General features: G+C 38.4%; 1 protein-coding gene across 5 annotated transcripts in view; it reads left to right on the forward strand.

The window, feature by feature from the left end:
• The first annotated feature begins 2,200 nt into the window (after window positions 1-2,200).
• Window positions 2,201-23,524, forward strand: part of USP6NL (USP6 N-terminal like) — a 183,693-nt gene continuing 162,369 nt past the window's right edge. For 2 of the 5 annotated variants that reach the window (XM_049885066.1, XM_049885065.1), the window contains exons 1-2: window positions 2,201-2,467; window positions 19,691-19,777. Coding sequence is in view for 3 of the 5 variants with exons in the window: in XM_049885063.1 (XP_049741020.1) it covers window positions 19,774-19,777 (4 nt within the window). In the remaining 2 variants the exon portion in view is untranslated. Of the gene's footprint in view, window positions 2,468-18,396; window positions 18,489-19,690; window positions 19,778-23,524 lie in introns of all 5 variants that reach the window. The other 3 variants (XM_049885064.1, XM_049885062.1, XM_049885063.1) reach the window with 2 other exon arrangements.

Genomic DNA, 23,524 nt, shown 5'->3' on the forward strand with positions numbered 1-23,524 from the left:
CTTTGGTAATAGTATAAAGTCATGGAGCTATTTTTTGCAGTGTAATATTGAGCAGGAAACCCTGGTGGTGTAGTCGTTAAGAGCTACATCTGCTAACCAAAAGGCTGGCAGTTCAAATACCTTGGAAACTGTGGGGCAGCTCTACTCTGTCCTATCTGGTCACTATGAGTTGGAATCGATGCAACAGGTTTGATTTTTAGAATATTGAGTAAATGGTGCTCATAATAGCGTACAAAATAACTTTTTTCCCCCAATTATCCATATAATTCAGGAGAAAACTTGTATCTGAAATTTCAGCTTCATTTTGCCAAATAGGTCTGTAGCCAGACTTGTCCACCCCAAATCTTAACTTATTAACTAGTGACTTGGGATTCTTGTTTATGATATTTGTAGTGCTGCCCCTTGACCAACATCTCTTGAGTGTCTCTGTGGTTCCTGGAGTCTCCTTAAGTAATGGGAGCTCAACACCGTGGCAATTTAACTCAGTAAACATTTATTGAGGGTTGACTATGTGCAAAGCCCTGATGGCGCAGAGGTTAAGAGCTTGGCTGCCAACCAAAATGTTGGCAATTTGAATCCACCAGTCACTCCCTGGAAGCCCTAGGGGGCAATTCTACTCTGTCCTATAGGGTCACTATGAGTTGGAATTGACTCCATAGCAAAGCGTTTTTGTGTGCAAGGCAATCTGCTGGGTCTGGAGGGGGCTATGAAACTGCATGAGTCGGGGCTCCTGCCTTTGAGAAACTCAGATGATCCCACATCTGGTTGACTGCTAACCTGAGATCCTGTAACTTTTGGGGAAGTGTTTGGGTGTTGAAAAAGCTTTCCATGACTTGCCAAACTCTGATCTGTTTTTATCTTCAATTTCATATTTCAAACTACTTATGCCATTGTCATATCAACATCATGAAAAGAAACACTAGACTTCACAAATCTGGTTTAAATGAATGAAGACCCAAAGGGAAGTGTTAATTTGTAATTCCTTATAAAATCTATACACAATAGATAATGATCGAGACCCAGAAGGAGCCTTAGAGACCATCTAAGACCTAATCTTATGCACAGCTTTCAATTCGCCCTAAGAAGTGCCTGTAACCCTGACTCCTCCTTCTATCTCTCCTCACAGCACCCCGTTTCTTGGTGTCAATTTTCACCATCTGGAAAAGAGAGATAATAACAACCATGCAGACTTGCCAGCTTTAGTAATTCTAGTTCCTGGAATCAAGGACAGGAAGCCTTTTAGTTATTTGCACACCCTAACTTTTCTAGCTTCTATTAAATCAATCATTTAACTGTCAGCTAATTACAGCGTTGGAAAGTTTACATCATTTATCTTTTTATGGCATCTCTTAATAGAAGACTCCGGAGGTTAAAACTCTTGACGAATTTCCATGATATAAAAAAGGAAAGCTGACCTAGAGAAAGATGGGACAAAAGCTTAACATTTGAGAAGCTTTAAGCAGCAATGGGATTGTACACAGTACCCTATTTAAAGTAGTGCTGATCTGAACACATACCAATTTCCTGAAAAATGACAAGAAATGTGACTTTTGTCAGAAGCAATGACAATTGCTACTTGAACTAAGTGATAATTTTGCACTAACTAGCCCTGTTGGTAGGTACTATTATGATCTCACTTTACAGATGAAGAAACTGATGCACAGAGAAATTAAAGTGTCCAAAAATCTGACACCTGGTAAGTAGTTAAGCCAGAAATGAAAATCCTGGCAATCTGGCTCTCTCAGAGATCATGCTGTTGACCACTATTCTGTTGACCTCACCCCAGGTTTCAGTCATCCTCTTGACCTCTCATGTAGACATCAGAATAAATCTTTTTCTTGCAATGCCTCGAAGCCCTGCTCTAGGCCCTGGGCCTCAAGCCAGTTCTGGCCCCTCCTTCCCTTGGCATTCCCAGGTCAGAAGAGCCAGTTTCTTGATGTGTTCCCCATCAGTTGCGCCTCCATCCAGGCTGACTTGGAACTGAACCAGGGTTAAAGGGTCGCGCGGACCGGGAACCGCCGGGTGCCTCCTGGGCCTCGGCGCCCACTGGAGAGCTGCGCGAACCCCCGGACGGAGGGAACGGCGCGCACGTGCCGCCGGGAAAAGCCGCGGCCGCCTGGGCAGCCCGGGCCGCGCCAAGATGGCGGCGGCTGCGGCCGCAGCGGCGACGGTTGGCCGCGGCCGGTGAGGCGGGCGGGGCCGGCGGCAGGGAGGCGGGGTCCCGGGCGAACTGCCCTGGGAGGCGGGGGCCGTTTCCATAGCGGCGGCAGGAGGTGTCGCGCCGGGGAACTTCCTGGTTCCCGGGCTCAGCTTCGCCGGGATCCTCTTGGAAGGGAAACAATGGGGCGGAGGGCATTGCGGTAGCAGCAGCCACCGCCGCGCACGGCAGCCGCGCGGGACCTGCTTGGCGGCCCGGGACTCCCCTCTGCCCACTCCCTACATCTTCTGCTGACGGGACAGTCCTGAGGTAACTTCATTTCCTGATTTTCCATCGCAGGTGCCCGGCCGGCGGCGGCGGCGGTCTCCCTGGGTTTTCCTCGCTGGGCAGTGACTTCGTGTTGGCCCCCGGGGAGCCGGACGCCGCCATTCCCAGACCCGGGAAGAGGTGGACGAGGCTGCGGCTCCCTCCCCGTCAGCCCTTGAGTGGGGCAGGCTCCGGGACGGGGGTTTCAGGAAACGAGTGCGGGACTGTCCTTGGTGCCCCCTTGGAACCTGGATTGTAGCGTTCTGTGGCTGTGATTGGCAGATTGGCGGGCGCCGGGTGGGGGGCGCGGCGGGTCGGGGGGAAGCCGTAGCAGGGCGACGGGGCGCAGCGCACGGGGCGTGCGGAGAGGGTCTGCTGGGGACCTGGAGGAAGGGGGATCTGACGGTAAACGGAGCGGGGCTCGTAGGAGGGGCCAGGGTTGACCAGATCCTGGGGGAGGTGCAACCCGCTGCCTCCCCCTCCCCCCGATGCAAGTTTCGGTCCCCGGGGAGACGTGTCTCCTTTGCAAGTTTCAGTTGCGTCCTCTAGAGACCAAGTGGGCAGGGCTGAGACAAACTTCTTTCTTTTTAAATTATTGCCTTGATGCCGCGGAACTTTGTTTCGACTAGGCAAGGGGAGGATGGGTTGAATGAGGGATCTGGGAAGCCTGGAATCTGTGCGCCTTTGCAAAGTTGGCAAAATAGTTTGGAGCTAACAACTGTGTAATGGTGCAGCGTTTCTAAAGAGTGAGAACGGTTATTCCCTGGTATTTTAATGCCAGAAAATGCGAGAAGTCCGTGAATTAATGAGTGGACACTTCTGTAATTTCAATTTGAAGATTAATCCTCCACCTCTTTTATTTATTTTTCCATTTAATTCGCAGATTTAGACAGTAGCCTTTAATGTGCTCTGTCCCTAATGGTTCTGGGAAGGATTGCTGAATTGGAACAATACCCAATCATTGGAAATAATGCAACACAAATGGAAAACTAGTCGGCCACCGTCTTAAATGTATTGCTTGCTGGAGGAAAGTGATTTCAATCCTATATTAACTCATTTATACAGATAATTAAATCTTTGGGCTAGATATCCAATATTTCGTAGCCCAGAAAAGTTGGACAGAACTTTAGAGATCACCCTAATATGTTGACTCTCTGGAAAGTTCTGTCAGGGGCAGGCCTGAGTACTTTTTTCTTTTGTTAGGGCATCTTAATAAGAATTAACAAATTAGCCAGAATCAAATGAACAGTGACATATTTGCTTTTATTTCTCACCCTGTCAGACCCTAAAACTAACTAAAATTTGTAAATATGGTCTAGTTTTTTTTTTTTTTTTAATGAATGTTGACCAGATCGGTTTTGTATTCTACATTTTGTTGTTGTGTGCTCAATAGGATTTCCAAAAATGTAATCTTTAGGAAGCAGATTGCCACATCTTTCTCCCGCTGGTGGGTTCAAACAGCTGACCTTTTTAGTTCGCAGTTGACCTTTCAGCCACTGTGCAACCAGGGCTCCTTGTATTCTACATAGGCAGTTAAAGTATAAAAAAAAAAAAAGTATAAGTCAATATAAATTAACTTTGAAAGGAAAAGCATAGTCTTAATTTCAAGTACAGGTATCCTGAGTTAACAGAAATTCCTTTGCTTATTATGTATTTAAGGAATTAATGAGTTGTCACTAAGGCATTCAAAGAAGCGTCCTTTGCCAAACATGAAGACTTTGGGCCCCGAATCTTAGTGGTAGTGCCTACTTACTGTTTTAACTAGACTGTCAGACCCTCTGTTGTACATATTTCTGTTAAGAACAGCCCATTTCCAGTTTTAACAGTGTTTTGACATGCAAATTGTTGTTAGTTGTCAAGAGTTGATTCCCACTCATGGTGACTCTATGTGTAGACATGCAAATAACTCCTAGTAAGACAACTGTCATTGGTTAAACAAGCCAGCAAGTGAAGTGTCAGTTTTGGCACTAACAGTTAATTGACAGATGATCCTCAAGCATTTATTGGGAACCAGGATAACTACCAGCTACAGCAGGCCCAGTATTGGCCTCCAACACCAAGCATAGGTTGCATTGGTCAGTCTTTGCCACCATGTGGCATCTATCTCAAATTACTGTTATATTTTGCAGGCATTGGAAATGGGTGAAAAGGCCAGTCTGTTCAAACTAGTAGCAATTGAAAACAAACAAAATTACTTTGGTTAAAAAGTGCTAGAAATGTCTGAAGCTGGCAGAACACCTAGCCAAAACAGTAAAACTTAGGGAACTGCTACTTCAGATCCAGTGAAAGGGACGGTGATTGCATTTTTTGGCTTATATTTGCCATTTCACTTTAAGCATTCTTACTTTGTAGCTAGTATAGTAGTATTGTCATTAACAACACTCAGACCATTAATTATCAGAAAGTTATAGTTGGCCCCTTCATTTTACATTCTGGGATGTGATTTAATTATATTTAGAGACTTTTTTTTTTTTTCTTTTTGGAAGGTGTCTTCCATTTTTACAGTACAAGTCAATACAAAAATATTAATTTGAAAGAAATTTGACTTCTAGTGCACTTAAATATTGTACAGTGATAAAGAGCATGGGAGTTGGTCAAAAAGACTTGGATTCTCAACTGGCCTGTGCCATTTCCTGGCAGTGTCACCTCATGTAAATTACTTAACCTTTTAAAGCCTGTGTCTTTTTAAAATGGAAGAGAATCATGCATTCATTAGTTTGTTTCTTCAAGTATTTCTCGAGTGCTGTCAGTGTACCCCAGGAGCTTGTGTTAAAAAAAAAAAAAACAAAAAACCCCGTTATTGTCAAGTTGATCCCGAGTCATAGCAACCCTATAGGACAGAGTAGAACTGCCCCATAAGGTTTCCCAGGAGTGCCTGGTGGATTCAAACTGCTGATCTTTTGGTTAGCAGCCGTAGCTCTTAACCACTCCACCACCAGGGCTCCACCTGTTTTCAACAACAGGTAGGATAAGTCCTTTGGAGGAGAGTAAAGGGAACTATAATATCTATAACTAGAGAACCTAGCTTGGTTTTGGGAGAGTCAGGGCAAGCTTCTCTGAGGAACTGACTTGTAAGGCAAGACATGAAGGATGAGGAGGATGTAGTAGATGACAAGGAGAATTGGAGGAGTGGGAAACTTTCGGGATGAGAGAAGAGCATGTTCACAGTCCCTGAAGAGATTGTTGTGAAAATCGAGTAAGAATGATTGTATATTACTTAGTTTCCTCCAAAACCAAACTTGTTGCCGTGGAGTCAGTTCCAACCCGTAGCGGCCCTATTGGACAGAGTAAAACTGCCCCATAGGGTTTCCAAGGAGCAGCTGGTGGAATCAAACCACATTCCTTTTGGTTATAGCTCTTAACCACTTTGCCACCAGGGCACCTTTAGTTCGATACGAGGCACATAATCAATCAGTGCTATATAGAAAAGACTATTACCATACTTAAGTCATCTGAATGAAGTGACTCAGTTTTATTCTAGCCATTACAGAAGGGGAGTCAGCCTGGTTTGCTTAGCCACAGGAGACCTGGAAATAGCTGTTCACTTTGGCATTTACTTTTAGAACTTTGGTTGGTTTATTTGTTAGTTTCTATATGTGTAAAATTGAAATGTTAAAAGGTTCCTTGATTTCTTTAATATAGTATTTTAATTTAATTTTGATTACATTTTTCCTTTGAACAAACCTGTTATCATCAAGTCAATTCCAACTCACAGCGACCCTATAGGATAGAGCAGAACTACCCTGTAGGGTTTCCAAGGCCGTAAATCTTTACCGATGTGGACTGCTGCATCCTTCTTTCATGGAGCAGCTGGTGGGTTCGAACTGTTGGATGCCAGTCTTCACAAAACTGTAGTAGCAGTCCACTGTAAAAAGAGATGTTTAATAAATGGCAGGTAGTTTCATTTGCTTAAAGAAAGTTTAAGAGTAATTCTGGGATTGCATCTTTTGCTTGCTTGAGAGTTTTTGCCTCTAAAGAAATTCTTTAATTACTCTTTGATGCACACTTTGCAGCTGTGTCTTGCTGACATTGATATAAATGTAGAAAAAGTTATGAGCAGTTTTATACTGGAGTTTTCCTTTTACTAAACTAGCAAATGTGTTAAATGTTAGGGTAAGATTTTTTATGAAATAAATGAAGGGATATTAATTTTAAGCTTCTTAATGTATTAATTTCATAGTAATATGTAGATTAGTGTTCACAAATTAATATTTTATTATAGAATTAATATAATATTTATAAAGCCCGTAGGCTCTTGTCTCGGTTATCTAGTGCTGCTATAAGAGAAATACCACAAGTGAAAGGCTTTAACAAACAAATTTATTCTCTCACAGTCTAGGAAGCCGGAAGTCCAAATTTAGGGTGCCAGCTCCCCAGGGGGAGGCTTTCTCTCTCTGTTGACTCTGGGAGAAGGTCCTTGTCATCAGTCTCTCCAGTTGAGGAACTTCTCAGCACAGGGATCCTGGGTCCAAAGGAGGTGCTATTCTCCTGGCACTTGTTTCTTAGTGGTATGAGGTCCCCATGTTTCTCTGCTCACTTCTTTCTTTTATATCTCAAAAGAGATTGGCTTGAGATAAAATCTAATCTTGTAGATTGAGTCCTGCCTCATTACCATAACTGCCACTAATTCCACCTCATTAACATCATAGAGGTAGGATTTCCAACACATAGGAAAATCACATCAGGTGACAGAGTGGTAGACAGTCACACAATACTGGGGAATCATGAACTGGCCAAGTTGACACATATTTTGGGGGGACACAATTCAATCCATGACAGCTCTCAAGGATTTTTGTTCCTATTTCTTTTCATTCTGTTTTTGGACAGTTAAGTATTTGTTAGCATGACTATGATAACAAAAAACGCATTACCAAATCCATTGCCACTGAGTCAATTCTGACTTATAGCAACCCTATGGCAGTGGGTTTTATAGGACAGAGTAGAACTGCCCCATAGAGTTTCCAAGGAGTGCCTGGCGGATTGGAATTGCCACCCTTTTGGTTAGCTGCTGTAGCACTTAACCACTATGCCACCAGGGTTTTGAAAAGCTACTTACAATGGAAAAAAATCTATAAAGGTTAGGGGTGTATATGTGTGTGTTTAGGGTGGGGGGAGATGGGCAATTAGGTGTTTCTGTGTGTTTCTCTGAGCCTATTATCACAAATAATGAATTGGAACATAATAATTATTTATAAACATAAATGTTTAAAAATTAATTTAAAAAAGTACATATTTGCTCCATCTGTTCTGTGGTCCCTTTTCTCTTTCTAGCTTTGTTTTGGATTGGTTTTTAAGGACAATTATTTCATTTTTTTTCCCGTTTTATTATCTTGGGATATGTGTGTGTGTGTATACACACACACATATATATTTTACTATTCATTTAGTATTTTCCTAAGAAATTCCTATATATATTCTTGACTTATCAAAGTGCGATATTAATTAGGACTTTACCCTTTTTTGAGGCAGTGCCAGGCCTTTTAAAAAATTAATTTCATTTTTTCTTTAGTTGTCATGTCTTTAGATACATATATATTTTCAACTGTACAAGACTAATTTCTGTTGCTTTATAGTATTGTTTTTCCACTAGATTTACTGCATTATTTTCATTAATTCCTTCCTATATCACTGACCTTCTATCTAGAACCATTTTCCTTCTGCTTGAAAAATACCCTTTAGTATTTTCTTTAAAGTGGATCTAGTATTGACAGATTTTTTAACTTTTTCTTTGTCTAAGAATGTCTTTATTTTACCCACTTCAAAAAAAATTCTTTTAGGTGAAGTTTTACAGAGCAAATCATTTTCTCATTGAACAGTTTATACACATACTGTTTTGTGACATTGGTTGCCAGCCCCATGACATGTCAACCCTTTCCCTTTCTCGATCTTTGGTTCCCCATCACCAACTTTCCTGTCCCCCTCCTGCCTTCTTGTCCTTGACCTGGGCTAATGTGCGATTTAGCCTCATTTTGTTTTATGGGCCTGTCTGATCTTTGGCTGAGGGGTGAACATTAGGAGTGCTGTCAGTACTGAGTTAAAAGGGAGTTTGGGGGCCATAATCTTGGGGTTTCTCCAGTCTCTGTCAGACCAGTAAGTCTGGTCTTTTTTTTTTTTTTTTTTTTGTGAGTTAGAATTTTGTTCTACATTTTTCTCCAGCTCTGACCAGAACAGAGCAGTCGATGGTGGTAGCCAAGCACCATCTAGGTGTGCTGGGCTTAGTCCAGTGGAGGCTGTGGTAGTTGTCCCTTAGTCCTTTGGACTAATCTTTCCCTTGTGTCTTTGGTTTTCTTCATGATCTCTTGCTCCAGATGGGGTTATACCAGTGGAGTATCTTAGATGGCTGCTCGCAAGCTTTTAAGATAAGGCTACTCACCAAAGTAGGATATACAACATTTTCTTTATAAACTATGTTATGCCAGTCGAGCTAGGTGTTCCCTGAGACCATGGTCCCCAGGCCTCAGCCCAGTAATTCAGTACCTCAGGGAGTTTGGCTATGTCTACGGAGCTTCCATGAGTTTGCTTTGGTGAAGTTGTACTGGCTTCCCCAGTATTGTGTACTGTCTTACCCTTCACCAAAATTGCTTACTTACCTATTGTGTATTTAGTGTTTTTTCCCTCCCCTCACCCCCTCGTAACCATCAAAGATTGTTTATTTTTGTGTGTAAACGTTTTCATGAGTTTCTGTAATAGTGGTCTCATATATACAATATTTGTTCTTTTGCGATTGATTTATTTTACCCAGCATAATGCCCTCCAGATTCATCCATGTTGTGAGATGTTTCACAGATAATAATGCTGTGATGAACATGGGTGTGCATATGTCTATTCATGTGATGGATCTTATTTCTCTAAAAAAAAAAAAAAAAAAAATTTTTTTTTTTTTTTTTTAATATTCCTAGGAGTGACACCCACATTCTTGAAAGGTATATTTTGCCTGGTAGAATTCTAGACTGGGGTGTGTGTGTATGTGTCTTTTACTACTTTGGAGAGATTATTCTATATTTTGTCTTCCTTGTTTCTACTGAAAAGCCAGCTACAGTTTATTTTTGTTGTTAATCTTTTCTTTTTTGGGCTATTTTTACGATATTCTTTTTGTCTTTGGGTTTCAGTTGATTTATTTTTTCTTATTCTCTTTGGGTATGTAGGGTTTTTTGATGTTGTGACTTGATATCTTTCATGAATTTCAGAAAGTTCTCAGCCATCATCTCTTTACATATTGCTTCTTCTCCATTCCCTTGCTTAGTCTTTCTGTGACTTCAGTTATATAGTATTAGATCAGTTCTTTTGTCTCTGTCTCTCTTTTTGTTTTGGATATTTTCTTCTGACCTGTCTTACAATTTACTAAGTTAGTCTTCATCTCTGTCTGATCTGCTGTTAAATGTTTTCTCTGGATTCTTAATTGTGTTACTGTGTTTTTCATTTCTAGAATTTCAGTGTAGTTGTTTTGCAAATCTGCTGTGCCTGTTTTTTAGTTTAAAAAAGTGATAGTCTATGTTTAAAAATTTTATCATGAAGAAACATTTGCACTTCAACAATTTTTATGTGTACAATGCAGTTAACAGACTATTTTTTAGAGCAGTTTTATTTTACAGAAAAATTGAGCAGAAGTACAGAGAGTTCCCATATGCATCCTCTCCTTCTGCCCAGTTTTTCCTATTACTAACATCATGCATTGGTGTGGTACATTTGTTATAATCAATGACCTAATATTGATTCATTACTACTAACAAGTCCATAGTTTACATTAAAATTCATTCTTTGTGTTGTACAGCTCTATGGGTTTTGACAAATGCATAATGTCGTGTATTGATCATTATAGTATCACACAGAATAGTTGCAGTATCCTAAAAATGCCCTGTGCTTTGCGAATTATTCATTTTATTCCCTCTCTGCTCCCACTGCCAACCCCAGGCAACCACTGACCTTTTTACTGTCTCTATAGTTTTTTTTTTAATAGTTTTGCTTTGCCATTTCCAGAATATCATATGGTTGGAATCATACAGTATGTAGTCTTTTCCGCTGGCTTCTTTCATTTAGCAATACGCATTTAAAGTTCCTCCATGTTTTTCATGGCTTGAGAGTTAACTTCTTTTCATTGCTGAAAATATTCTACAGTTTATTTATCCATTCACCTGTTGAAGAACATCTGCGTTGCTTCCAATTTTTGACAGTTTTGAATAGAACTGCTAAAAACATCTAAGTACAGGTTTTTGTGTAGATATAAGTTGTCAGCTCCTTTGGGTAAATTCCTAGGAGCACAAGTGCTGGGTTGTATGGTACAACTATGCTTAGCTTTGTGACAAACTGTCTTCCAAAGTGGCGGTACCATTTTGCATTCCCCATCAGCAATGAATGAGAGACCTTGTTGCTCCACGACCTCTTAAGCATTTGGAGTTGTCAGTGGTTTGGGTGTTAGCCTTTCTTTTCTTTTTTTTTTTTTTTAATAGGTGTGTGGAGTCCCTGGGTGGTGCAGGTGGTTAATGTACTTGGCTGCTAGCTGAAAGGTTGGATTGGAGGTTTGAGTCCACCCAGAGGTGCCTCAGAAGAAAGGCCTGGTGATGTACCTCCTAAAAATTGGCCAGTGAAAACCCTCTCGAACACAGTTTTACTCTTGCCCACATGAATCAGAATTGACTCAATGGCAGCTGGTTTAATAGATGTGTAGTGGCATGGTCATGAGAGAGACTGGTCTGTGATTTTTGTTATGTTTTTGTCAGGTTTCAGTATTGAGGTATTCCTGGCTTCATAGAATGAGTTAGGAAGTGTTCACTCTGCTTCTATTTTTTGGAACAGTTTGTAGAGAATTGGTATCATTTCTTTAAATGTTTGGTAGAATTTACTAGTATGACATGTAAACAAGTTAAAAGCCACTTTAGAAAGGCTTGTGCCTTTATAACTGAGATAAGTTAAAGAAGACTTGGAAAGGGCATTTGTTTCCTTAAATACTTAGAACTTAACTTTAAGACTTAGAAAAGACATTTGTTTTCCTGAATACCTAGAAGTTGACATGTTGACAGGTGTAAAGTCGTTAGAATTCGATAAGTCCTCCTGGAAGCCTAATGTAAATTCTACCTGTAGAAGGGGAAATTTGACCTCCATCTTATCTCATGCTTCATTAACATACATGTGTAAACAAACCGAAGAAAACAAACGATCTCTTATTTTGCTATTAGGCCCATCTCGTTCTTTGATCTTATTAACAGGAAGTACTTTGTTGATTTAGTGAACAAGATAAACAAACCTCCTTTCGCTATAGCAATGACGGAAGCTTTGCTTTCCTTCTCATGAGCTAGGAAAATACTTATAGCTGTGGGAATTTAGCGTTGTATTTCAGGCGTACTAATTGCAGAAAGAGCATTCATTTTTAGAAAGCCCAAAAATTGTGAAAGTACACTGGTAGGACCTTCTGTGTGAACGAATAGTGACTTTAATATTAACTGAGGTTATTCTTTATCAGGAATGAGAAGACATTACTTGGTAGAATCTGCTCTGAACATATATTTTTGAACTAAGGGACTGCGAATATGAATTAAGAAAAGAAAGTTCTAGAATTACTCTAATATAGGTTCTATGAGGGTAAGTTCTTTGTTTTCTTCATGACTGTGTCTACAGTGCCCATAACACTGTCTGGCTCATAGTAGCTGGCCATTCAATATTTATCGAATGAATAATAAATTTATATATTTTCTGTCTGCTATGAATTTTAAAACTGAACATTAATCATTTAAGTATTGGTGTATGAACCTTTGGGAAAAAATTTTAATTGGTTGAGAAATCACTTCTGATACTAAAACCAAAAAAACCAAACCCACTGCCATTGAATTGATTCCCGACTCATAACAACCTTATGGGGCAGAGTAGAGCTGCTCACTAGGGTTTTGAAGGCTGTGAATATTTACGGAAGCAGACTGCCACATCCTTCTGCCATGGAGTGGCTGGTGGGTTCGAACCACCGACCTTTTGGTTAGCAGCAGATATTTCTCTGTGATAAAGCTATGTCAAGCACATTGCAGAGCATTCATTCTTTCACTCATTCACTGTCATTAAATTTCTTTGACGCATTTTTGATTGATGCGTGAGAGTCCATTACATATATATGAACAATTCATTTAATCAGTCTCTTATTATTGGACATTTAAGTTGTTTATATATATTTTTTCTGTTATGTATAATGCTTCAGTGAAGGAAAAATTTTAAAGCCCTTTTTTTAGAGTGGTATTTTAACAAATAGCAATTTTGAAAAGTAGGGCCTAGGAATTTCTGCAAGAAAATGAGCTTGAATTGCACAACTGTGAAGGTGAGGTCAGAATCTTTAGTGATTAGACAGCTGAGATCAGACAGCATGCATGATACAACTCTTTGGGTAGGCCAGCTGCTTCTACACGTGGATAATGTATAATCATCAGTCTTTCACATAAAAGATATTTTGCAATTTGTAGGGGAACTAGCTATCATTTGCATTTGTCTTTTAAGAAATAATTGACTCACTACAATTCTGTCTCTCTCTTAATTATGGCTTGAAGATTGTAGGTACATTTAACTCCTTTATACTTGTGGTCATATGGATTTACTGATTTTACTTACAACCATTACATTTCTGAATTTTATTGAAAAATTTTGCTTTTCACATTAAAATGCTATAAAATATTACATTCGTACAAAAGACTATATGTAATAATGTTACCTAAAGACTTCTTTGTATTCATGTCCATATTGTCCCTTCCCCCAGCTGAAGGAATAGAACATTACCAATACCTTACCTGATCATTACATTTCCCTACTCCTGTCCTACTACTGCCTTGAGGAAACCATCAGCTTTAATTTGGGGTCTAACATTTCCTTGCTTTTCTTTATAGTTTCATTGTTGTTAGCTGCCAAGTCTATTCTGACACATTTGCATATATGTCTAAACATACATAGGTAAGGATAGATAGCTGCCGTTGAGCAGACTCCAACTCATGGTGACTTTATGTACAACAGGACAAGATGTCGCCTTGTCCTATGTCATCCTTAAGATCACTAGCATGTTCTAGTCCATAGTTGTGGCTGTTGTGCCAATCCACCTCACCAAGGGTCTCCCTCGCCTCTATTTTGCTAAACATGATGTTCTCCGCTAGCGACTGATTTCCTCAAAGCAAGCAAGTCGGACAGTGTTCTGTTGTGACCCAGAAATGTTCTGTTGTGACCCAGAAATGTTCTGTTGTGGCTAACCTTCAGAATTCACCAGGTCTAAACTGTGTTAGTCTGGAAGCTCTGTGAAAATCTGTCCACCATGAGTGACCCCGCTGGTATTTGAAATACCGGTGGCCTAGCTTCTAGCATCACAGCAACACGTAAGCTACCACAGTACGACAAATTGACAGATGGGTGGTGAAAACTATGGGGCAGTTCTACCCTGTCCTGTAGGGTTGCTGTGAGTCGGAATCGACTCAACGGCACTGGGTTTGGTTCTGTTTGCTTTTAGGTTTTATATGTTGTTTTTGTTCAGTAGTTTAAATTCTTTTTGTAATTCTTCAACTTAGAAATTGTACCTCTAGCGTTTGTTTACTGTTATGGGTTGAACTGTGTCCTTCAGAAATGTGTGTCATCATAAATCAGAGACTATGTCAGCCTGAGACCAGAGGAATTAGACGGTGCCTTCTACAACTGATGACTGCCCTGACAGGGAACATAACAGAGAATCCCTGATGGAGCAGGAGAGCAGTGGGATGCAGACCTCAAATTCTTGTAAAAAGACCAGACTTAATGGTCTGACTGAGACTAGAAGGACCCTGGAGATCATGGTCCCCAGACTTTTTGTTAGCCCAAGACAGGAACCATTCCCAAAGCCAACTCTTCAGACAGGGATTAGACTGGACTATAAGAAAATAAAACTGATGAGGAGTGAACTTCTTGGATGAAGTAGACACATGAGACTATGTGGGACGCTCCTGTTTGGAGGGGAGATGAGAGGGCAGAGGGGGACAGAAGCTGGCTGAATGAACATGGAAATAGAGGGTGGAGAGGAGGAGTGTGCTGTCTTATTAGGGGGAGAGCAACTAGGAGAATATAGCAAGATGTATATAAATTTTTGTATGAGAGACTGATTTGTTTTGTAAACTTTCAGTTAAAGCACAATAAAAATTAAAAAAAAAAAAGGTGTGTCAACTTGGCTAGGCCATAATTCCCAGTATTGTATGGTTGTCCACCATTTTGTAATCTGATGTGATTATCCTATGTGTTGTAAACCTTAACCTCTATGATGTTAATGAGTCAGGATTAGAGACACTTTTGTTCATGAGGCGGGACTCAGTCTACAGTCAGTCTCTTTTGAAATATAAAAGAGAATTGAGCAGAGAGGAGTGGGACCTCACGCCACCATGAAAGCAGAGCTGGAAGTGAAGCACATCTTTTGGACCTGGGGTCCCTGTGCTGAGGTGCTCCTAGGCTAGGTGAAGATTGATGACAAGGACTTTCCACCGCAAATGACAGAGTAAGAAAGCCTTCCCTGGGAGCTGGTACCCTGAATTCAAACTTCTAGCTTCCTAGATTATGAGAGAATAAATTTCTGTTTGTTAAAGCCATCCACTTGTGGTATTTTGGTTATAGCAGCACTAGATAACTAAGATCTTTACATTTACTTATGTTTAATATTTTCTCACTATTCTGTCCTATATTTCAGAACTTTCTTTTGGCATCGTTTTCTATCTTTGTGAACTATAATCTTAGAAGCATCATTAATGAGGGTCTGTTTATAGTAAATCTCTCCAGTTTGTGTCTGAAACTGTCTTTGTTTTGCTTCTTGAAAAAAATGTTTAGCTGAGTTGTGTATACAATTATAGCTTAACAGCTATTTCCTCTTACCACTTAGAAGATACTATTCCACTGTCTTCTGACTTCCATTGTCGTAGTCGATGAATCAACTGTAAAGTCTAACTGTTCCTTTGTAAATAATCCACCTTTTTTTCTGGTTTCTGTGAAGAATTTGCTGTCTTTGGTGTTTTAGAGTTCTATTATGATATGTTGGAGAACACCTGGTGGCACAGTAGTTAAAGCACTTGGCTGCTAACTAAAAGGTCGGTGGTTAGAACCCTCCAGCTGCTCCGAGGGAGAAAGATGTGGCATAAAGATTGACAGCCTTGAAAATGCTATGAGGCAGTTCTACTTGGTTCTACAGGGTTGCCATGAGTTGGAATCGATTTGATGGCATTGGGTTTTTTATTACAATATATCTAGCTGTCAATTTCTTTGTAATTTATATGTTTTAGAATTTGTTGAACTTGAATATATGTATTAGTATTTTTCACCAATTCAAGAAAATTCTCAGCCATTTTCTCTTTGCATATTGCATCTCCCTCATCTCTAAAACTCTGATTAGGTATACATATAAGATGTTTTAAGCCTATTTTCCATGTCTCAATTTTCCTTTATATTTTCATCTCTTTGTTACATTCTGGATAATTTCAGATCTTTCATCTGATTCCTTAATTCTCTCGTCAGTGTATCTAATCTACTGAACCTGTTCATTGAGGTTTACTTTTAGTTAATTTAATTTCAATTAATTTAAATTTAAGTATCCATATGTGTATAGTGGCTATAGTATTGAACAGTACAGCTTGGTTATGGAAGATTGTCAAATGTTTCTAGGGCAGTTGCCAACTTCATTGTCTACTTACCACTCTGTATTTGTGCTTCTACTTCATTTTTTGGTCTCTGAGGATTTCTCTTAGTTTCTTAAGAATGTTTCTTGTATTTTACCAAACATTTTTAGGTGTCACGTAGCAAGAGGGTTCTGAAGCCATTTGAACACAAAAATACTGGAAAAAATCCTTGACGGTTTTATTTTTAGTTGAAGAACTACTTACTATCTTGAATGATAAAGATGGAAGAGTTCACAGAAGAATAATAGAAGTTCTTCAAATAGAAACTGACACCATGTAGTTAAAAATTGTGAGAGAATTAATTAAATAATTAATTTTTCCTTAGTATTCTGGAGCCCTGGTGGCACAGTGGTTAAAGAGCTTAGCTGCTAACCAAAAGATCAGCCGTTCAAATCTACCTGCCACTCCTTGGAAACCCTATGGGGCAGTTCTGCTCTGTCCTGTAGGTCACAATGGGTTGAAATTGACTCGACAGCAATGGATACGGTTCCCCCCCCACCCCCGTATTCTAGAAAGGATTAAAAGATGCAAAAAGATAAAACAGAACTGTGGCATAAGATCTTACATATCATCTTTAGCTTCTTCATGCCATTATGTGTACCAATGTTTTATTTATATGAGAGCACATAAAGAATATATATGTATTTAGAGAGAAAAATATCCTGAAAATGGATAGAAAAAAACAAACAAGCTTGACAAGTCATAGGAAATGGTGGTATTAGAGGACTAGAAAAGGGCTTTTGACATTCAGTGTTTTAAGTGTTTTGCTTCTGGATTTAATTTTATTGTAGGGATCAAGAAAATCTAATAAATGCTGTTTCTTAGGTAGACACTTCCTTTTTCTTTATTAGAAATAAATATTAAATATTTTAGAAATTAGCAGTTGCTCATTAATGCTTGTTAACAAAATGTCTAGATTTCATGTCATAATTTGTTATATGAGGATTTACTAACGGTTTTGGAATAATAGGTAAGTTTGATTCTTATAAATTATAGTTTGTGATGAGAGTCAAAAACACAGATTGCGTTAGTTTTTGGTGGTGATTGTGGCTCTTTCGTAGGAGAAGATATTGTGCAACGAAATAAGTTAATGTTAATTTGGCTTCCTGAAAGGATATGAGTATTAAGAACAATAGAATGTGATACCAGATGTTGTGGTTTGTAATTCTATTAAATTTAAATTTAAAAATAATTAAAATCAGGACTGCTGTTATCTGTGTTATAAAAGTCATATCTTTTTAGATACTTTCAGGGACGTTAACTCCCTAAAAGTGACAGAAATCATTTTTAGGCCATGCTTAGCACCTGCAGTAAAGGAAAAGATAAGATGGAGCTTTCTTTTTAACTAGATCCTGAGGTCTGTGTCAGGATTGGCTATCCTTAGGGCTGCTATCGCCTTATGATTCATGCATGTCAGGTTTTATCGCCAAAGTTGAAGGAGTCACTTGAAAGAACCATTTTAGGTTAACATGAGTATTCTCATGCTAAGAATATATAGCAGTGGCTCAAGTTCCTGGAAAATGAGACTAAAGACAAGGTTTTTCAGAAATACTGGTAAATATTTCTAACGTACCTTGTGTATGAAATTATAGATTTAAGACAAATTACTTTTTCCATTTTGGATGGTGTGAAAAACAGAAAGTAAGGTTTTTCTTTCTTTTCTGTCTATCCAGTGGGAGGGGATAGTGTTTAAGGGAGGAGAAAAGGAATCTGAAAATTTTGTTGTATGTGCTAGTGAGCTGCTGTATTGCTTAAAAGAATTGGTAGACTACTTCAGAAGTAGGTGGGAGGATCTATATTTTAAAGCTGTGATTAGTATAGCAAAGAATCTTGAACAAGTGACTTTGATTTATAAATATGTTTCTAAGTACTACTTCATGACATGTTACATTAATCTTAACATTCATTGTTGGTGTATTCGTGAATTGTTAAACTGTATATTTACCACTTCAGATGGTAAGGTTATAAATCCAGTGCTTATAAGTTTTATTATCTCAATGTTTTTGGGGTTGCTATCTTCAGTGCTGAGAAAAATTTTAATATATTAAGAACTTTAATCCTTGAATAAGTATTAGCACAAGGTGCTTTGAGTTACCATTTAGGAATTTAAAAAAAACCTTGAGATGAGCATTAACAGAAAAACGTCCTTGGGCAAAGAGACTAGACTCTACAAGTATACATACTTGGGTCATCTGTGAACGTTTAGTCTACTTTGTGTATTTTTAACAAGAGATTACCTTTCCGTGTCTTCCTTCAGCATGCTCCAGGTTATCATGTTCCATTTTTTCCTAGGAGGGAAAACAAATATAATAGACTAAATCAAGCGCCATCAAGAAAGTGTATTTATTGTGAGGAACGTTCATCATGTATGCTAAAACTAACGGGTGGGTTATGTGTTGTTTTCAATTTTCCATATAACTTCTCATTTCCATTGGGATTGTTGATTTATCTAGAAATGAAAATCATTTCGTGTCTACTCTGCAGATAAAGAAGAAAGCATGTCTGATGGGGAGTCAGGTGATTACACGGCAGCAGGATGATTGTATGCCACTGTTAATTACAGTATGTGAACCACGCTGTGCATACAAATGCTGATGCAACCTTTGTTCATTTTGTAAATTTATACTTCCCACGTTTATTACGTAATGTGAACAAAGGGTATAGATGGGGCAGACATTAATTCAAAAGCAGGCTTCTTAGTATCAGGCTCTTAACTGATTTAGAATATAAAGTAACCATTTCTTATGATTGCAAGGAGGAACAGCTTAACAGTTTATAAAGGAAGCCACATATGTGGTAGCAGAAGTGTATATTTTGTATCAAACACGATCTTATCTATGAAATTATGTATTTTAGATTTGGGGAGACATTTGTACATCCATGGTTATGTTTAAATATAGTATTAGCATTTGTGGCTCATTTTCATTAATTTAGTAATTTTAAGAGAAGATTTATAATGTAAACCTTAGCAAGGGATTAAGTTTGTAATAATGCAAGATGATACTTTAAGTTTTACTATTAGGTGAAAACAACCAAATACAAAATTCTATACTATGTAGTATTTATCAAGGATATTTTTAAGATACTTAGAAAAAAATGCTTTGAAAGGGAACATGTTCCCAAATGATTAGGTAGAGGTAGGGGTGTTGTGTTATGAGAGAAATTTTCTTTGTACTTTACTGTAATTTTCCATTTTTTTGCACAATAAGCCCATATTGCTTTAATAATGAAGAAAAAAAAAGTCTAGAGCAGTAAATTCGGTGATTTCTATTTGATGGCTTATATAAATCATTTACATTCAGTCAAACAGAAAGGACATCCATTAGTAAGTTTCTGTATTGTGGTTACTTTATACATATTATTTACTTTTAAAATAACTTCTTTCAGAAAAAAGAAAATGTGAACTGAATCACGGTAAAATTGGTAACCAATTTTTTTTGTCTTTAACCAGTGACAACAAGGAGTTCCCCTGGAGATGGTAGAAATATTTTGAAACTAATTATTTTCCTCCTTTCCTTTTAGAAAACTTTATCTTAAACACTGATCTTTAGAAAATACTATTTCTTTCTCTTTGTTTTCTGACTAGGACATGTATTCCTCTGAGAAACCTTGGACAGCAAATTTTGGTTTAATATCTGATTTGGACAACATACAGAGACATTTCCAGTCATGAGTAAGTGTGCTTCTTTCTTTTATTTTAGGGGTTTTGGGGGCGTTTGTAATATTGTCCTTAAATAAAATAAAAAGAAAATTTGTTGCTGGACACATTGGAATTATGTCACTTCATCAGAGATTGAGTAATCTATGGTTCATCCTAGTACTGTGCACTTGTCTTTATTAAATAAAACAAGTAGATACTTTTTTGATGTTTGATTTATTCTACGAAGTTAGATGTGATGAGGGAAATCTGTGTCATTAGTTTCTTGGCTGATTTAGTTCCGTTTTCTAAAATTTTCTATTGAGTAGCCATTGATAAAATGCCTCTAGAAAAATGGATAGGGAAAATTGCAGGTGCTCATGATTAACAGAGGTTTTAGTGTGTGTAATTTAATCATTGTATAACATGGGTTAGTATTACATTTAAGAAAAAAAACCTTTTTATCAAAGTCTTTGATGGGACAAAGAAACAAGGTTATATTATAGACTTACCAAATTTGATACAGATTTTACCATCTCAGTTGTAAGGGAATGTATATAGTTATATGTAATATTTTCCATCCATCCTATCAACTTCTTGTGAATAGGAGAATTGAATTTTACTGTTTTGTGTTCACTGTTTTCGTTTAGAGGGCAAGAAAAGAATTGAAATTTTACCCTAACTAGAATCCTATGGCAGCTTTGATATACTTTACACAAGTACAGATTTTCTGATTGTGGAAACTTTGTGATGGCATGAGCATTTCCTTATTGGAATATAATGTTAAAAGTTTTTACATATTATTCATATCAATTCTGTTTACCTTAATATGAGCAGAGAAGCTTTTCTCATTGTCAGCTTAAGTAATTCATCAGGTAGCTGATGTGAAGCTGATGTTATTGTGAAATCTTTGCTTTCTACTAAGAATAATATTCCAAGAAATGGTCTTTGACTTTCGAGACTTTTCAGTGGTACACTTCTAATAAACGAGGATAGTTGCTAGATGCATTCAAATTCAGATTAAGAAACCAACAGCTTTTGATATTTCAGGTTGATTCAAATGAAATTTTGTGAGAATGTTTTTCTAATGTGAAGTGCTAACTAGTAAACATGATAATCTGAGTTCATGAAAATTAAGAAAGGAATGTCAAGCATTCTAATTAAAAAAATTCTTACATTCTTGGAAAATTAACTAAATTTTATTGTACTTGGCAATGTTAGTGTTTTGTCAGCAGTACTGTTCTAGATGGGAAATTTTTTGAGGATAGGTACCTTGTACCTTTCATTTTTGAATCTCAGTGGTTAACACTGTGTCTTATATACTGCCTGTTGTCAAGTCAATTCAGATTCATAGCGACTCTGTAGGACAGAGTAGAACTGCCCTATAAGATTTCCAAGGAGCATCTGATGGATTCAGACTGCTGGCCTTTTGGTTAGCAGCTGAGCCGCACTACCCATAAAAAAATGAGAATCCTGTTAGGAGGAAGGCAGAGGGGGAGATATGGTTTGTTAGGTAACTAATAATACCTGAACCATGTAAGTATTTTTATTTTTTAATTTCAGTGATTATCCTTCACTATGTAAGATTTTGAACTGATCCTTTTTTATCCACTAGTTCTTTTTTCATTTCTGCTTATTTTACAATTTTTTTCTATTTTTTTTTCTTTATCTCTGTGGATCTTTTACATACTTAGTTTTTAAAAAGTCTTTTTTTGATCACGATTATTTTTTCATTTTGCCTACAGTAAATTTATGTGGTGATTGTTGATATTGTTGGCGTTTTTGTCACATTCTATAATTTTGCAGGCACATTCTGATGAAAGTATTTTTTTCTCCCTCCTCTCTTTATTATTTAATTTTTTTTGGTGGTTTCTCCTGCTGGTCTAGCAGTTTTGTGGTTGTTTCTGCCTGACTCTGGAGTTCCCAGATGATAATCAGGTCTTGTGTTAGTGGGTCAGAGCCGCAGCCTCATGGCAATGTTGAAGATACAGACTCAGTCACTGAGTCAGCTGGCAACAGGTCAGCAACTTCCTGTATGTTGTAGCTTCAGCACAGTTAGCAGAAGTGTTTTCCAGTCCAGTTGCATTATCAAGGAAGAGTGCTACCCCAGCCCCAGCCTCTGCCCCTGATTTTAAGCAAAGAGCCTGCTTACTGACCCTGCTTCATACGAATATTTTTTTTTACAGTTGACTCACAGGATCAAACTTTCTGCTGCCTTTTCCGGCTTTGAGACCCAGACCCCAGTAGGCCTTGTAGCATCGGCATGACTCACACTTTGTTTCTGTTAGATTTCTGATCCATAGACATGTTTAACATGTTTTGGGGCATGGCTATATCATTTTAGTGATTTGTTTTTATATTTTATCTTTTATTAAGGAGCCTTGGTGGTACAGTGGTTAAAGTGCTCAGCTGCTAACGAAAAGGTTGGCGTTCAAATCCACCAGCCACTCTGCTGGTGTGGCAGTCTACTTCCATAAAGATTTATATCCTTGGAAACCCTATGGGGCAGCTTTGTTCTGTCCTGTAAGTTCCCTAGGAATCAGAATCGACCGGACGGGAACAGATTTATTATTACTATGTGTTTGTTATAAAGGAGAGGGAGCTGTGAAGAATGAACAGTGTCATTCTGGCAGCTTTAAAGTGATTTTTTTTTTTAAAAACACAAATATAAACATGCTAAGCTATTTGGAAGAGCTGTGGTAGTGCAGTAGTTAAGCCCTCTGCTACTGGCCGAAAGGTGAGCAGTTTGAACGCGCCAGTTGCTCCATGGGAGAAAGATGTGGCAATCTGTTTCTAGAAAGATTACAACACTGGAAACCCTATGGGGCAGTTCTACTCTATCCTATAGGGTCACTAGGGCTTGGAATCGACTCGATGGCAGTTGGTTTGGTTTAACCTTTTCAGGGCTTTAACCACTGATATTAGGATAATTCTAAGTCTAAACTTCTAAGCATCACAATTAAGGTTTTTAATTTTTACTACTCTTCTGGTTTTATTTTCAGGATTAGCTCTTTTAATTGCTTACCCTCTTTTTTGTATCCAGAACACAAACGCTATAAACACTAGGCAGTTCCTCCTAAAGTTTCTCTATCATTCATGCACTCCTTGCTGGGTGATCCCCTACCCCACTCCTTCTCCAAAATAGTCAGGTTTTTTTTTTTTTTCAAAAAAAAAAAAAAGGACCTGTTGCTGCCGAGTTGATTCTGACTCATAGAGACCCTGACAGACTATATTAAAATCGCCTGCTTATTTGCTTCTTCTCTTTCTTTAATCTGTAAGCTCCTTGAGGGCAAAGACTGTTTTATTAGTAGTGCCAAACACTGTGCCTGGAACTTAATTGGTACTTAATAAATATTGCATAAATTTAGATGTTCGTAAGTAATGTCCTTGGTGTGTGGTAGCTATTCCATGCATTATTTTTAGGTGAAATTTGAGCTGTTGCCATGAGAAGTCTGTGTGCTTGAATGTACAGGATAAGGTCTTCCAGTAGGGCGAACAGGGAGAGCAGAGGCCTGAAGCTCTGACTCCATATGTGTTGCCAAGTAGTTGATCATTTTGGAGTGTAGAAGTTGGGGGAATTGTGAGAGATAAAACTGTAGGAGACAAAATCAGGGTTCAGGTCATATGCATTCCAAGAAACATGGACTTTGTCTTATAGGGATCATTGTTGTTTTTATTAGGTGCCTTTGAGTCGGTTCCGACTCACAGTGACCCTGTGTACAACAGAACGCAACACTGACTGGTCCTGCACCATCCTCACAATCATTGCTGTGTTTGAGTCCA

The sequence above is a fragment of the Elephas maximus genome, chromosome 4, assembly GCF_024166365.1.
Source record: "Elephas maximus indicus isolate mEleMax1 chromosome 4, mEleMax1 primary haplotype, whole genome shotgun sequence".
Lineage (NCBI taxonomy): Eukaryota > Metazoa > Chordata > Mammalia > Proboscidea > Elephantidae > Elephas > Elephas maximus.